Genomic DNA, 15123 nt, shown 5'->3' with positions numbered 1-15123 from the left:
AACGGCCCAATCCGCGAGCGAGCGGCGCTCTCCGGCCACGCCCGCCCGCCCCCCGCGCGCGCGGCCACACCCCTCGAGGCCACGCCCCGCGCGGGGAGTCTTAAAGGGGCCGCGCGGCGTAAATTGAGGGGACGCCGAGGGGGGGCAGCGGGGGAGGGGACAAAGGGGGACAAGGGGGGAGCGGGGGTGGGAATGGGGTGGGAGGCGGCTCTGCGGGTGACAAGGGAGGGAGAGCGGGTGCGTGGAAGGGCGGGGGGTGCTGCCCCCAAGATGGCGGCAGGTGGATGCCCCCGGGGCAGGGCAGGGCGCGGGGTGGGCACGGGGGGCTCAGGGGCTTCGGCCGCCGTTCTGGGGCTCTGTGGGGTGTCCCCGCTGAGGAGGGAAGCCCGAGGGGGGGCTCCTGGAGGGGGGTGAGGGCCCTGGGAGGGGAGGGATGGGGATGGGGAAGGCACCCCCTGTGCCCCGGGGGGTGGGGAAGGGTCTCCCTGTGCTTTGGGGGGCTTGGGAAGGGTCCCCCCGTGTCCTGGTTCCCGGGGTGGGGGTGTGGGGAAGGGCCTCTCTGCACCCCATTCCTGGCATTTCAGTCTGGGCTCCCTTTGGCTCAAGGGTCCCTCAGGACAGTTTTGTCCCCAAATAGGGGGTCACTTGATCCCCTCGCTCGTGGTGGCACCAGGAAACGCTCCTGAAGTGCGGGAGGCTCTTGGAGGCTTTTCTGGAGAGAGAAAAAAATCAACCCCTCTGGAGAAAAATCCAAGGAAACAGTGGGTTTGCTCTCTGCAACTCCCTGACAGGAGGGGGGAGCTGGCTGGGATCGGGCTCTGCTCCCAGGGAACAAGGGACAGGAGGAGAGGGAACGGTCCCAAGTTGTGCCAGGGGAGGGTCAGGCTGGACATCAGGAGGAATTTCTCCGTGGAAAGGGTGCTCAGGCACTGGAAGGGGCTGCCCAGGGAGGTTTGGAGTCCCCAGCCCTGGAGGTGTCCAGGGAAGGACTGGACGTGGCCCTCAGTGCTCTGGGCTGGGGGACAAGGTGGGGATGGGGCACAGGGTGGACTGGATGATCCTGGAGGTCTTTTCCAACCTCCATGACTCCATGATCCTGTGGTTTTGGATCTGTGCCTTCATCAGAGAAACCCAAAGGACACCACCCTCCTCATCCTCCTCGTCCCACATTTTCTTGAAGCTGAACTTGCAAATCCCACATTTTCCCGTGGGATCCCACACCTTGGAGCTGCCAGAGCCCGGAGGGACACTGTGGAACAGCCTTGATGCCTCCCAACATTCCTTCCACTGGGACACAATCCCACAGGGAACATGAGGCATCTCCTGGCCCAAACCTGCTCCGTGGCAACGACATCCCAGAGACCCCCCAGGCCTTCCTCACTGGTCAGTGTTTGTGCCTCCGTGGGCAACATTAACCTATTAACATTAGGCATGTATAAAACCCAACTTTTAATAATAGTTATATATGTATTTAAAATATAATAATATAATATTTATAATATATCGCAGCCTGCAGCTTCCTCAGGAGGGGCAGCTCCAATCTCTGCTCCCTGTGAGCAGGGCCAGGACCCAGGGAATGGCTGGAGCTGTGTCAGGGGAGGTTTGGGATGGATCTCAGGGAAAGGTTCTTCCCCCAGAGGGTGGTTGGGCACTGACCAGGCTCCCCAGGGCAGTGGGCACGGCCCCAAGGCTGCCAGAGCTCCAGGAGGGTTTGGATGATCCCCTGAGGGACAGGGTGGGATTGCTGGGGTGTCTGTGCAGGGCCAGGACTTGGACTGGATAATCCTTGGGGGTCCCTCTCAGCTCAGGAGGTTCTGTGATCTAAATGATTTTCCCCAATCCAATGGATTTTCCCAATTCCCCTGGGATGTGGTTGCTCTGTTTCTATGGAGCAGGTGCACACCTGTCTCCCCTCCATCTCCAGGTAGAGTTACTGGGGCATAACTCCAGGATTTCGGGTGAAACACTGGGAGAGGTTTTCCAACACTTTCTCCTCCTCCTCCTCCTCAACCCCCCACACTAATTAAATAAAAAGGCAATTAACGGTTTCCCAGGCAGACCAATATGTTAATCAGGCTCCCCAGTTTTCCCTTCCAGGCTGGCAAAAGCCAGGGTTGGTGCTAAAAATCCGAGGGATTGCTATGGAAACCCCAGTGGCTGATAACTCATCCTGTCACACCAGCAGAGCCAGGGCCAAATCCAGCCTGGGTGCAGCTCCACCACTGTCCTGCCCATCCCTGCCTGGGAAAGACAGGCTGGGAACGTGCTGGGAATTTAGGAGCTGCCACTGAGGCGGTGTGGGGGCAGTGGCTTGGATTAAGACTGAGAGATTGGGAATGTGCAGCCTGGAGAAGAGAAGGTTCTGGAGACAGCTCAGAGCCCCTTCCAGGGCCTAAAGAGGCTCCAGGAGAGCTGGAGAGGGACTTGGGACAAGGGATAGAGGGATAGGACAAGGGGGAGTGGCTTCCCACTGCCAGAGGGCAGGTTTAGATGGGATTTTGGGAAGGAATTCCTCCCTGGGAAGGTGGTGAGGCCCTGGCACAGGTTGCCCAGAGAAGCTGTGGCTGCCCCATCCCTGGAAGTGTCCAAGGCCAGCTTGGAGCAATCTGGGGTAGTGGAAGGTGTCCCTGCCCATGGCAGGGGGTTGGAATGAAATGATCCTTAATGTCCCTTCCAACCCAAACCGTCCTGGGATTCCATGATTTGTGTGAGGTTTAACACTGCATCTCACAGAGGTGGGGCACTGGCCTCCTGTGGTGCCAAGGAGAAGGAAAAAAGCAGGAAAATATTTATGGTGTGGAGCTGGAGAGTTGTGTCCCCCATCTCTGGAGCCCCCCTGGGGGTGTGTCACCCCCTGTTATGGTGTCCCCACCTCCCCTGAGGCTCCTCCGTCGTGTCCAGCCTCAGCATCCCAACCCACTGGGAGCATCCCAGGGGGTTTGGCCCTTCCATCCTCTGCTGGGATGGGATGAATCTCCCCTGAACGGCACATGGGCTCTTCCCAGGTGGTGCACAGCCATTCTACAGCTTCTGGACGGACTCACCCACCACCCAGCGGGACCCCAGGGTGCCAGTGGGACCCTCAGAGCCCTGGGGCCGGGCAGGAGCGGTGCCCCCGGGGCTGCGGGGTGACCCCCCTTCCCCAGTGCTGCACCCCCGGGGGGCGATGGGGGCACACGGGGACACCGCGGTACCCGAGCCCTGTGGCTCCACAATGCCCCTCCTGCCCCGGGGGGGTCAGGCCGGTGCCCGAGGGGGTCCCGCGGGGTGCCCCCATGCCGGGTCCCCCATCCCGGTGCCCCCGGTCCTCCCCGCCAGCAGGGGGCGCCAAAGCACCGAAGCCCCGTTATCCCCGTCCCGCGCGGCGCATGCGCAGTGCGGGGACCCTGCGGGGCCAGGGCGGGACCCGGTGCGGGTTCCCGGTACCGGGGCTGACACGGGGCTCAGCCCTGTCGCCTCTTCCTGTGAGCCCCCCGGGGCTCGCCCGCCGCTCGGGTGTAACCGGTGGCGGGGCCCTCCGCGCGCCGAGAGCGTCACCGGGACTCTCCCCTCGCTGCAGCCCGGCAGGGCAGAGCGGTCATTACCGCTCGCTGTTTTCGGTACAGCGAGGCGGGTGTAGCCCCGGCGACAACCCGCGTGTTCCCGACGCGGCGGATCAACCGCCCCCTCCCGCCCTTCCCCCCTCACCCCACAAACCTCCCTCCCCGTTCCCTCACCCCACCAAACCATAGAGTCCGGCGGGCAGAGCGGCCCCGGCGCGCAGGCGCCGCGCGCCGGCACCGCCCCCCGCCCTATAAGAGGGGACCGGCTGACGTCAGCGCTCTCTTCCGCCCGCTCTGCGCTCGCCAGCGAGACAGGGCCGAGCCGCCGCCATTGCCGCGCCCCCCCCGCCCCGCAGCATCCGCCGCCATCCGCCACCATGGTGAGCCCCCGCCGCCCGCCGCCGCCACCGGCGCCACCAGCGGCCTCCGCTTCGCCCGCACCGCCGGCGATGGCGCGCCCGCCGCTCCCGCGCGGCCCCGCGCCGCCCGATGCGGCCTGTGCTGCCCGAGCTGGGCCGCGGCGGCGCGGGGAGGGCAGGGCGGGGGGGGGGGGGGATGTGGTGGGGCAATGGGGACACGGGGGGGACGTGTCACCCCCTCCGCGGGGGTGGTGGCGGGGCTGAGGGGAGCGGGAGCGGCCGCGCTGATGTGGCGGCGCGGGGCCGGGGCGCTGCGGTGCGGGCGCTGCCTTATGTAACGCTGCGGGCCGGGCTGGCACCGCCACCGTCACCCCCCCCCCCGCTCGCTTTGACGGGAGTTTTGTCCCCCGGAGTCAGTTTAAAAGGGGGTTTTGCCCCTCCTAATTCGCTTTGGGATGAGGGGTTGCCCCTCTCGCGTTCGGTTTAGGGTGACAGGTTGCCCCATGGGTTGGGTTTTGAGGGGGTTTTGCCCTCCGGGTTCGGTTTTGAGGGGGTTTTACCCCCCCCGGGTTCAGTGTTGGGGTTGTTTTACCTCCAGACTTCAGGTGACAAGTTGGTACCTGTGTTCGTTTTTGAGGGGCTTTCCCCCCCTTGGCTCTGTCTTGGGTGAGTTTTGCCCCCCTGGGGTTGGTTTTAAAGGGGTTTTGCCCTCCTGGGCTCGGTTTTGAGGAGGTTTTACCTGCCTGGGTTTCGTGTTAGGGGTGTTTTACCTCCAGGCTTCAGGTGACAAGTTGCCACCTGTGTTTGTTTCTGAGGGGCTTTTACCCCCCCCGGGCTCTTTCTTGGATGAGTTTTGACCCCCCAGGGTTTGGTTTTAAAGGGGTTTTGCCCCCCTTAGCTGGGTTTTGAAGGGGTTTTGCCCCCCAGGTTCAGTTTTGGTGGCCTGAGGCACAGAGGGGTTGGTGCTGCAGCCCCACTGCAGTGGGTCGCGCTGTCACCCGGGCAGAGCCGGCGTCACCGCGAGCACACGGGGTGGAGATTTGAATTCTTTGGAGTTTGCAACAAGCCCAAAATCTCTCTCCTCCCTTTCAAGGTGAACTTCACAGTAGACCAGATACGGGCCATCATGGACAAAAAGGCCAACATCAGGAACATGTCCGTGATCGCCCACGTGGACCACGGCAAGTCCACGCTGACGGACTCCCTGGTGTGCAAGGCCGGGATCATCGCGTCGGCCCGCGCCGGGGAGACCCGCTTCACCGACACCCGCAAGGACGAGCAGGAGCGCTGCATCACCATCAAATCCACGTGAGTTCCCTCCCCTCACCCTCCTCGGGGTCCTCCCTGAGCCCAGCCCCCGGCGTTTGAGTCGCCCTCGAGGTGGGAGAAGGTGGAGGTGGGAGAAGGTGGCGTCGGGCTGCTCTGGGCCGGTTGAGAAGCTCAGGAGTGTCTTCAGTGGGGTGACAAACGTTGATTAACTTCTGGGCAATGGTTGAGGAGTTCCTGAGAAATCACGTGAAGCAGGAGCTTCACCCTCCCATTTTAGCCCCAGGATTGTTGGATGTCCCATGGATGTGAAGTGGAGACTCTTGGTGGCTTTGTTGCAGTGAGAAGTGTTGGCTGGCTCCTGGTCAGTCAGTGAGTTCCTTGGGAGATAAATGTGCAGCAGGAGCTTCACCCTTCCATTTTAGCACCAGGATTGTTGGATGTCCAGTGGATGTGGAGTGGATAGTCTTGGGAGCATCTCTGGTGGCTTTGTCGCCATGACAAAGTGAGGTGACAGGTGTTGGTTGGCTTATGGTCAATCATTGAGCAATTCTTGGGAAATAACGTGAAGCAGGAGCTTCACCCTCCCATTTTAGCTCCAGGTTTGGTGGATGTCTTGTGGACGTGGAGTGGAGAGTCTTGAGAACATCTCTGGTGGCTTTGTCGCCATGACAAGTGTTGGTTGGCTTCTGGTCAGTCCTGTAACTGTTCCTGGGAGATAAATGTGCAGCAGGAGCTTCAGCCTTTCCTTTTAGCCCCAGGATTGTTGGGTGTCCCATGGATGTGGAGTGGAGAGTCTCGGGAGCATTTCTGGTGGCTTTGTTGCCACAGAGGGTTTGAGGACCATGTAGGGCCTGAAAAGGGATGGAGAAGGTGGTTGGGAGTGGTAGGAAAAGTCTAAATCCTTGGTTAAAGAACTGGAATCCTCTTTAGGTGCTTGAAAGTGCAGGGATTCATGGAGGAGGTTGGGATTTGTGGACAATATTATGACTTAGGAAAGGCAGATTTTTTAGTCTGTGCTCCTGTTTTCTCCCACACCAACCTCCCAGGAACACACTTCAGGGAATTCTTAAGCCCAGACAGAATCATTTAGGTTGGAAAAGACCTCCAAGGTCATCCACTCCAACCCTTGACCACCTTGCCAACTACACCAGAGCACTGAGTGCTACTTCCAGTCATGGCAGCTGTTGGTGTGGGAGAAAATGTTTCTCAGGATCAGGGAAGACTAACACAGAGATAATAATTTTAACAGCTGTTCCTTTCTTTCAGAGCTATTTCCCTATTTTATGAGCTCTCTGAGAACGACCTGGCCTTCATCAAGCAGAGCAAGGATGGCTCTGGCTTCTTGATCAACCTGATCGACTCCCCCGGGCACGTGGACTTCTCCTCGGAGGTCACCGCGGCTCTGCGCGTCACCGACGGCGCCCTGGTCGTGGTGGACTGTGTCTCTGGTAAGGTTTTGCCGCCTCCCTGTGCGGCTGGGACGTGTTTTTTGGGAGAGTTTGGAGGCAGGGATAACTCATTCCCCGTGCTTGGCAGGCGTGTGCGTGCAGACAGAGACCGTGCTGCGTCAGGCCATCGCCGAGAGGATCAAGCCCGTGCTGATGATGAACAAGATGGACCGGGCGCTGCTGGAGCTGCAGCTGGAGCCAGAGGAGCTCTACCAGACCTTCCAGCGCATCGTGGAGAACGTCAACGTCATCATCTCCACCTACGGAGAGGGAGAGAGCGGCCCCATGGGAAACATCATGGTGAGTGGGTTTGGAATGATCCACCTTGGGGAGAGGGAGCAGTTGCCTCCTCAGGAATTGTTTCTGGAGTGGAGGAGTGAGAGTGGGATATCAAAGGTGCCTCAGCTCCCCGGGTTTGTGGTGGCTTGGGGCTCTTGTTGGCTTCCCTCCAAAATCTGTTCGAGGCTTGAGCAAATAAAGGCTTTAAGTAAAAGAAGGGGTTGTTCCCAGAGAGGTTGTGGCTGCTCCGTCCCTGGAAGTGTTGAAGGGCAGGTTGGATGGGTCTTGGAGCAGCCTGGAATAGCAGAAGATGTCCCTGGCCATGGCAGAGGGTTAGAACTGGATGGGCTTTATGGTCCCTCCCATCCCAAACCATCCTGTGATTCCACGATTTCCTCTCCTCACAAAGAGTGATGTTGTTTTGCCCACGTCACATCTGAGGTGGTGGGTGATGGAGGATCCTCCACAGCACCTCTCCCCTGGCTGGCTCCTGGAATGGAAGGCCAGGAGGGGTTTCCCAGCTCCTGCTGGGTTGCTGGGAAAGGGAGCAGGTCTGTTGGATGGAGATTCTGAGGAAGAGCTTGTGCTTTATTCCCACTGGGTTCCTGGAGCAGGGCTCTTGGCCACAGGTTCTCAGGAGAAGCTTGTGCTTTGCTCCTGCATGCAGGAGATATCCCTACTTTCCTGATTTTCCCTGGGAAGGATGGGAATCTCACCTGCACAGGAATTAAGCTGAGTACACACCTGGCTGGAGTGAAGGAAAACCAGTGTAGTTCTGTGGTGCAGAGCTGTCCCTGTGACAGAACCAGTCCAGTGTCCCGAGGCTCCATCTTTGGACTGGAATGTTGTTTGGGATGGAGCTGGCTGAGGGCTGTTCCTCTAACCCAGCTCTCCTGTTCCCTCTCAGATTGATCCCGTGCTTGGGACCGTGGGCTTCGGCTCCGGCCTGCACGGCTGGGCCTTCACCCTCAAGCAGTTCGCTGAGATGTACGTGGCAAAGTTTGCTGCCAAGGGAGATGCCCAGCTGAGCCCCTCCGAGCGTGCCAAGAAAGTAGAAGACATGATGAAGAAGCTGTGGGGAGACAGGTGAGGTGGAACTGTGACTGGAATTCCGGGTCAGCTCCGCGTGGCTGCAGCCTGACACTGCAGTACGTGGGTGAGGAGGGAGGGTGTGGTTGGGCCTGGTTTAACAGGAGTTCATTCCGTTTTGGTGAGTGCTGAAAAGCTTAATGAGGGGGAAGGGACGAAGGTGGCACTTCCTCAGCGTGCCCTGAACAGGCAGAACAAAGCCATGGATCTGGAGCTAAGCTGAGCACTGAGGTTTGTTTGATTTCATTCCCTCTCCAGATACTTTGATCCTGCTACTGGCAAGTTCAGCAAATCTGCCACCAGCCCCGATGGAAAGAAACTGCCCAGGACCTTCTGCCAGCTCATCCTTGACCCCATCTTCAAGGTGAGCTCCTCAGGGTTCCACCCTGGCCGGTGCCTCCCCCTCTCCCGCTTTTCCCCGTGCGTGATGATGGAAAATTTCTTCACTTTGACCTGACTTTTGTTTGATTGAAGAAATTTAACTGTCTGACACATCTTGCTGCTCTGGGGGCAGGTTGGCTGAGTCTCCTTGGAGGGAGGCTGTGTGTGAGCACAGGGAATTCCCTGCAGAGACGTTGGTGCTGCTGCTCCAAACTGGGTCACGGCGACGCTCCAAGTGTTGCTGTTTGTTGCAGGTTTTCGATGCCATCATGAATTTTAAGAAAGAAGAAGCTGCAAAACTGATTGAGAAACTGGACATCAAGCTGGACAGCGAAGACAAGGACAAGGAGGGCAAACCCCTGCTGAAGGTGAGGCCTGAGTCTCGGGGAGGACATGAGTTGTGTCAACTTAAAACTGTTTGGGTGGGAAGGTGGGAGGTGGGGGAGCAAGGGGGAGGTGGACTGCAGGTTGTGAACGCTCTGACTGGGTCTCGGTGCCCTGCCCAGGCCGTGATGAGGCGGTGGCTGCCCGCTGGAGATGCCCTGCTGCAGATGATCACCATCCACCTGCCTTCCCCCGTGACAGCCCAGAAGTACCGCTGTGAGCTGCTCTACGAGGGCCCCCCCGACGATGAGGCTGCCATAGGTAGGATGAGCTGCTGGTTAGAGCTCCCACACACCTGGAAGCAGCTTGTTCTCCATGTCTGGAATTGTTGAGGCTGGAGGTTTTTCTTGCATGGATCAAGCAGGCTCAGTGGCTCGCAGCTCTGCTCCGGAGGACTGAGCTGGCTGAGGATGTGGAGAGTAGCCAGAGGCTCCAGCTAAGCCTGGATTTGTTGAAAACCTCTTGGTGATCTTTCATGGAATCCTACAATGGTTTGGGTTGGAAGAGATCTTGAAGGTCATCCAGTCCCACCCCCTGCCCTGGGCAAGGACACTTGCTGGTGTTCCAAGCCCTGTCCAACCTGGCCTTGGACACTTCCAGGGATCCAGGGGCAGCCACAGCTGCTCTGCCCAACCTGTACCAGGGCCTCAGCACCCTCCCAGGGAAGAATTCCTTCCCAATATCCTATCCAACCCTGCCCTCTGGCATTGGGAAGCCATTCCCCCCTTCCCCTCTGGTTTGGCCAGCGCCCTGGACAGAACCCCACAGACTGGGACAGCAGTGGGTGAAGGTCTCCTGTTGGCCTTTGGGGGTGTGGGGCCACAGGGTGTGATGCCGGTTCCATCAGTAACTGTGGGCTAAGTTGGTCTCCCCTCTTCTTCCCAGGCATTAAGAACTGTGACCCCAAAGGCCCCCTGATGATGTACATCTCTAAAATGGTGCCAACCTCTGACAAAGGACGTTTCTACGCTTTTGGCCGTGTCTTCTCTGGTCTCGTCTCAACTGGCTTGAAAGTCAGAATCATGGGACCAAACTACACGCCTGGCAAGAAGGAGGATCTGTACCTGAAGCCAATTCAAAGGTTGGTCCTGGCCTGGAGGGTGCTCTGGGCTTCAGGTTGGGCGTTCTGGTGCTGTGTTGGGTCACTTCTCATCTCTGAGGTCTGTCAGGGTGCTTGGTTATGGACCTCCAAGTATCTGCTGAACTCTGGGGTGCTGCTGGTGGGATCCTCCTCCCCTTTCCAACCTCACTTAAACCACCTCTCCCTCTGGGCAGGACCATTCTCATGATGGGCCGCTACGTGGAGCCCATCGAGGACGTGCCTTGCGGCAACATCGTGGGGCTGGTCGGTGTGGACCAGTTCCTGGTGAAGACTGGAACCATCACCACCTTCGAGCACGCCCACAACATGAGGGTCATGAAGTTCAGCGTCAGCCCCGTCGTGCGCGTGGCCGTGGAGGCCAAGAACCCGGCCGACCTGCCCAAGCTGGTGGAGGGGCTGAAGAGACTGGCCAAGTCTGACCCCATGGTGCAGGTGAGTGTCCAGAAGGTCCTGCTGCCTCCAGTGGAATTTCACAGGATGTTCCGAGTTGGAAGGGACCCACAAGGATCAGAGTCCAGCTGATCTGTACAGGGATCAAAGCCACAACCTTGATGTTGCTATCACCATGTTCTAATCAGCTGAGCTCACCTCCAGTCCTGGGTGCACTGGGAGTCCTAATCTCCTGTCTTGGGTCCTGATCTCCAGTCCTGGGGGTCCTGATCTCCAGTCCTGGGTGCCCTGGGGGTCCTGATCTCCAGTCCTGGGTGCCCTGGGAGTCCTAATCTCCAGTCCTGGGTCCTAATTTCCAGTCCAGGGTGCACTGGGGGTCCTAATCTCCTGTCTTGGGTCCTGATCTCCAGTCCTGGGTGCACTGGCAGTGCTGGCAGGCAGGTCTTGAGTTGAGTGTTGGTCCCAGCCCTACCAAAGTGCTGCCTTGCCCCTTGGTGCCGTGTCACCCCCAGATCAGTTGAAGGAGCATCTAAAAGTAGCTGTGAGTCAAACCCAAAAAGCAGAGGTGAGAGCGTTGCCTGTGGGGCAGTTTGAAGCCTCACCTGCTGTTCGTGGTCTTTCCAGTGCATCATTGAGGAGTCTGGGGAGCACATCATCGCTGGCGCCGGCGAGCTGCACCTGGAGATCTGCCTGAAGGACCTGGAGGAGGACCACGCCTGCATCCCCATTAAGGTAGGGAGCGGTCAGCGAGCTCAGGGTGGGTGTTGCTGAGCTGCCCTCGGGCGTCTCACAGCCTCTCTCTGCTCCGTGCCGCCTCAGAAATCGGATCCTGTCGTGTCCTACCGCGAGACGGTGAGCGAGGAGTCCAACGTGATGTGCCTTTCCAAGTCCCCCAACAAACACAACAGGCTGTACATGAAGGCCCGGCCCTTCCCCGACGGGCTGGCCGAGGACATCGACAAGGGCGAGGTCTCGGCCCGGCAGGAGCTGAAGCAGCGGGCGCGGTACCTGGCCGAGAAGTACGAGTGGGACGTCACCGAGGCCAGGAAAATCTGGTGCTTTGGGCCCGACGGCACCGGCCCCAACATCCTCACCGACATCACCAAGGGGGTGCAGTACCTCAACGAGATCAAGGACAGCGTGGTGGCCGGCTTCCAGTGGGCCACCAAGGAGGTGAGGGCTGGGTGGCATCGGCGGCTCCTGTGCGTCCTCAGGTGCAAAGAAACTTTTGGGGGAAGAAATTTGTAGCTTAGTGTCTTTTAGGGTGAGTGAAGGTGTAGCAGTTCAGGCCTGCTGAACCTCAAAAGTTTTCTCCTGCCACTGTGAGGAAATGCAGCGTGGCAGCGCAAAGTTCACGTTTTAAATGGTTATCGTGCTTTTCAGACAGCAAAATGTAACAGCTGGGACAGGAACTGTCCAGGTGAATAACACAGCTGGCATCAGAAGGAAAGGAAAGGTGTTCTGAGGGCCACATCCCTGTTGAGGCTTTTATAATAACTTTAAGTAATTTATAATTAATAATCTATAATAATTTTTTCAGGAGAGGACTCTGAGATAAATTGGCAGGTAGACTGGGAACAGCAAAAAAAACCCAGAAGGGATTAATTTTCCTGTGTACTTTTAAGTTCATTTCAGTCCAAAGAAGATTCCAAGCCAACAACTCTTGTCACATTACTGGGACAAAAATCCCTGTTTTCCTTGGGCAGATACTTGGAGTTTCAGCACCATGAATGGGGGTTTTAGCACCATAAAGTGTGTCAGCTCTTCTGGCTTGAACCTTGGATCTGATCTGTGAGGATGCTGCTAAGAGTGCCTTCAGGCACATTTGAGGAGCCACAGTGGTGGGACCAGCTGGTCCTTCACACAATCCTTAGGTTGGGGCATGTCAACAAAATCCAAGAGTCCAACCTTTGGAAGGCTTGAAGGTTCATCCCTCGGCAAGGAGGTCGAGTGGCCAAGTGGCTCCTTGGTGGGCTTCCTGTTTTAGGAGCTACTTCCACAGAGCCAAGGGACTGGAACCTCCTGTCTGGGGGTCCCAGCTGTGCCCTGAGCTGTTGGTTGAGCCCTCCCTTTGCTTTGCCAGGGGGTGCTGTGCGAGGAGAACATGCGGGCGGTGCGTTTCGACGTGCACGACGTGACCCTGCACGCCGACGCCATCCACCGTGGCGGCGGCCAGATCATCCCCACGGCCCGGCGCTGCCTCTACGCCTGCGTGCTCACCGCCCAGCCCCGCCTCATGGAGCCCATCTACCTGGTGGAGATCCAGGTGAGGAGCCTCCATCGCCCCACACACCCCACAGAGGAGGGAGGGAGCTCCCTGCTTCCTGTAAGATCCCGGAGCTGCTGTCGGGGCTCCGGCAGAGTCGATGGACACAGTTGTCTCTCCCCAGAGCAGCTTCCCTCTCCCCCTTCCTTTTACACATCCCAGGATTCTCAGATTTCCACTTGCTCACGTGGAAAATCTCCCAGTGTGGAAAACTTCTGGGTTAAATAGAACTGAGGGTCGAGGAGAAAGACAAGGTGAGGAGGGAGTTTGAGGTCCTGGCTCTTCTCTCTTGCAGTGCCCGGAGCAGGTGGTTGGTGGCATCTACGGAGTGTTGAACAGGAAGCGTGGCCACGTGTTTGAGGAGACCCAGGTGGCTGGGACCCCCATGTTTGTGGTCAAGGCCTACCTGCCTGTCAACGAGTCCTTCGGTGAGTGTGCCAGTCCTGGGGCCAGCCTGGGAGGGAGAGGGAGACCCTTGGGAATGATCAGAGATCACTGAGTCCAGTTGTTCCCCCAGCACTGCCAAGGCCACCACTAACCCGTGTCCCCAAAGTGCCACGTCCACACAGCTTTTAAATCCCTCCAGGGACGGGGACTCCACCAGTGCCCTGGGCAGGGGCTTGGCCACCCTTTTGGAGAAGAAACTGTTGCTAATATCCGCTCTAACCCTCCCCTGGTGCAACTTCAGGCAGTTTCTTCTTGTTCCTGGGAGCAAAGACCAAGGTTGCAGAACATTTTGGGTTGGAAGGGACCTTTCAAGGTCATCTCATCCCATCCCCTGCTATAGGCAGGGACATTTCCACTTGCCCAGGTTGTTCCAACCTGGCTTGGACACTTCCAGGGATCCAGGAGCAGCCACAGCTTCTCAGGGCATCCTGGGCCAGTATCTCATCAATCACCCACAGAGGGAAGAATTTCTTCCCACTATCCCATGTAACCCTGCCCTCTGGCAGTGGGAAGCCATTCCCCCTTTTCCTGTCACTCCATCCCTTTTCCAAAGTCCCTCTCCAGGTGTCTTGTAGCCCCTTTAGGCCCTGGAAGGCGCTAGAAGGTCTTCCTGAAGCCTTCTCTCCATCCTCACCTCTTGTTGCAGCTGTATTTGGCATCTCAGGAGGCTTTCAGGAGCTACTCTGGGTTCCTGTGGTGACCCGGAGCATGAGTTTTACTGGTGGTGACATCAAACCACCACCACCCCGTCCCACCTCACGTCTCCTCTCGTTCCTCCCAGGTTTCACAGCGGATTTGAGGTCCAACACGGGGGGCCAGGCCTTCCCCCAGTGTGTGTTTGACCACTGGCAGATCCTGCCCGGGGACCCCTTCGAAAGCACCAGCCGACCCTGCCAGGTGGTCGCCGAGACCCGCAAGCGCAAAGGGCTGAAGGAAGGCATCCCTGCCCTCGACAACTTCCTGGACAAACTCTAATTACACTCATGGAACTCTGGGAGAATGGGGGGGGGGGAAATTAATTAATTAATTAGCGTTACCACCCATTGCCGAGGGGGGTAGAGACGCCCGTGAGCACCATCTTGTTAATTAATAGCGATTCGAGACTTCAGATGAGGAAAAAAAAACGAGAGAGAGAGAGAGAAAAAAAAAAAGCCTTATAGGTTTCTGTGTTGCACATGACTCATCTTTGCCATTGTAACTAAAACATCTCCACTAGATTTGCCCAATTCTGTATTTATTTGACTCGAAAAAAGAAACAAAAAAAACCTGAACCGCTGCAGAACGGCCGCTTGAAAATGAGGAGAAAACGGAGGGGGGGAAGAAGGAGGGGGGGGGGTGTGAGGATGCCTTACCTGCAGCGTTGACTGTCCGTCGTGCCCATCGCCGCCTGTATTAGTGCCACTGGAATTAATAAAATTGGATAATGGTGATGAAAATCGAGGGGTTTTTGGGTTGTTTGTGGTGCCCTCTGGTGGGGCGGAGGGGGTGTTGCTCACCTTCCCGAACACCCGGGGTGTTTTCACAGGGGGAGCTGGAGGGCTGAGAAGCACAGCAGTGCCTCAGCAAAATCTTGTGAGACTGAGATGGTTAATGGCTTAAATATCGTTAAAATCACTGAAAGACTCTGAAGAAGCAACTGCTCCCCGAAGCCATGGCCCTTCCCCAGGCTGAGCCCACCTTCTGCTGCAGGAACTCCCAAGGGACAAGGTGGGAGAAGGGATCATTCCCCAGCTGTTCGTGTACCAGGGAGTGCCAAACTCCAAAGGGCAACAAGGCTGGGGAAGGGACCGGAGCACAAGTGCTGTGAGGAGAGGTGAGGGAGCTGGGGGGGCTCAGCCTGGAGAGGAGGAGGCTCAGGGGAGACCTCATCGCTCTCTACAACTCCCTGACAGGAGGGTGTAGGTGAGTATCGGTCTCTTCTCCCAGGCAACCAGCACTAGGACAAGAGGACACAGCCTTAAGCTGCACCACGGGAGGTTTAGGTTGGACATCAGGAAGAAATTCTTTACAGAGAGCGAGCGATCAGACGTTGGACTGGGCTGCCCGGGGAGGTGGTGGAGTCACCGCCCCTGGAGGTGTTTAAGAGACTGGATGTGTCACTCGGTGCCATGGTCTGGGTGACAAGGTGGTGTTGGGTCATGGGTTGGACCGGATGAGCTCAGAGGTC

At 58.0% G+C, this 15123-nt stretch overlaps 1 protein-coding gene across 1 annotated transcript; it reads left to right on the top strand.

Moving 5' to 3' along the window:
- Nucleotides 1-3821: 3821 nt before the first annotated feature.
- Nucleotides 3822-14392, top strand: EEF2 (eukaryotic translation elongation factor 2). Its single transcript, XM_027717090.2, has 15 exons — nt 3822-3922; nt 4995-5209; nt 6437-6618; nt 6707-6918; nt 7805-7983; nt 8245-8350; nt 8622-8735; nt 8874-9012; nt 9637-9832; nt 10027-10285; nt 10868-10975; nt 11063-11416; nt 12327-12509; nt 12805-12937; nt 13738-14392. Exons 1-15 carry the CDS (start codon nt 3920-3922, stop codon nt 13929-13931), a joined length of 2577 nt encoding a protein of 858 aa, XP_027572891.1. The 5' UTR covers nt 3822-3919; the 3' UTR covers nt 13932-14392.
- The last annotated feature ends 731 nt before the right edge of the window (nt 14393-15123 follow it).

Source organism: Pipra filicauda, unplaced genomic scaffold (assembly GCF_003945595.2).
Source record: "Pipra filicauda isolate LSUMZ 115617 unplaced genomic scaffold, ASM394559v2 scaffold729_size357988_pilon, whole genome shotgun sequence".
NCBI classification, from domain to species: Eukaryota; Metazoa; Chordata; class Aves; order Passeriformes; family Pipridae; genus Pipra; species Pipra filicauda.
Note: the sequence above shows the minus strand (reverse complement) of the source record. Positions and strands in the feature narration are given on the sequence as shown.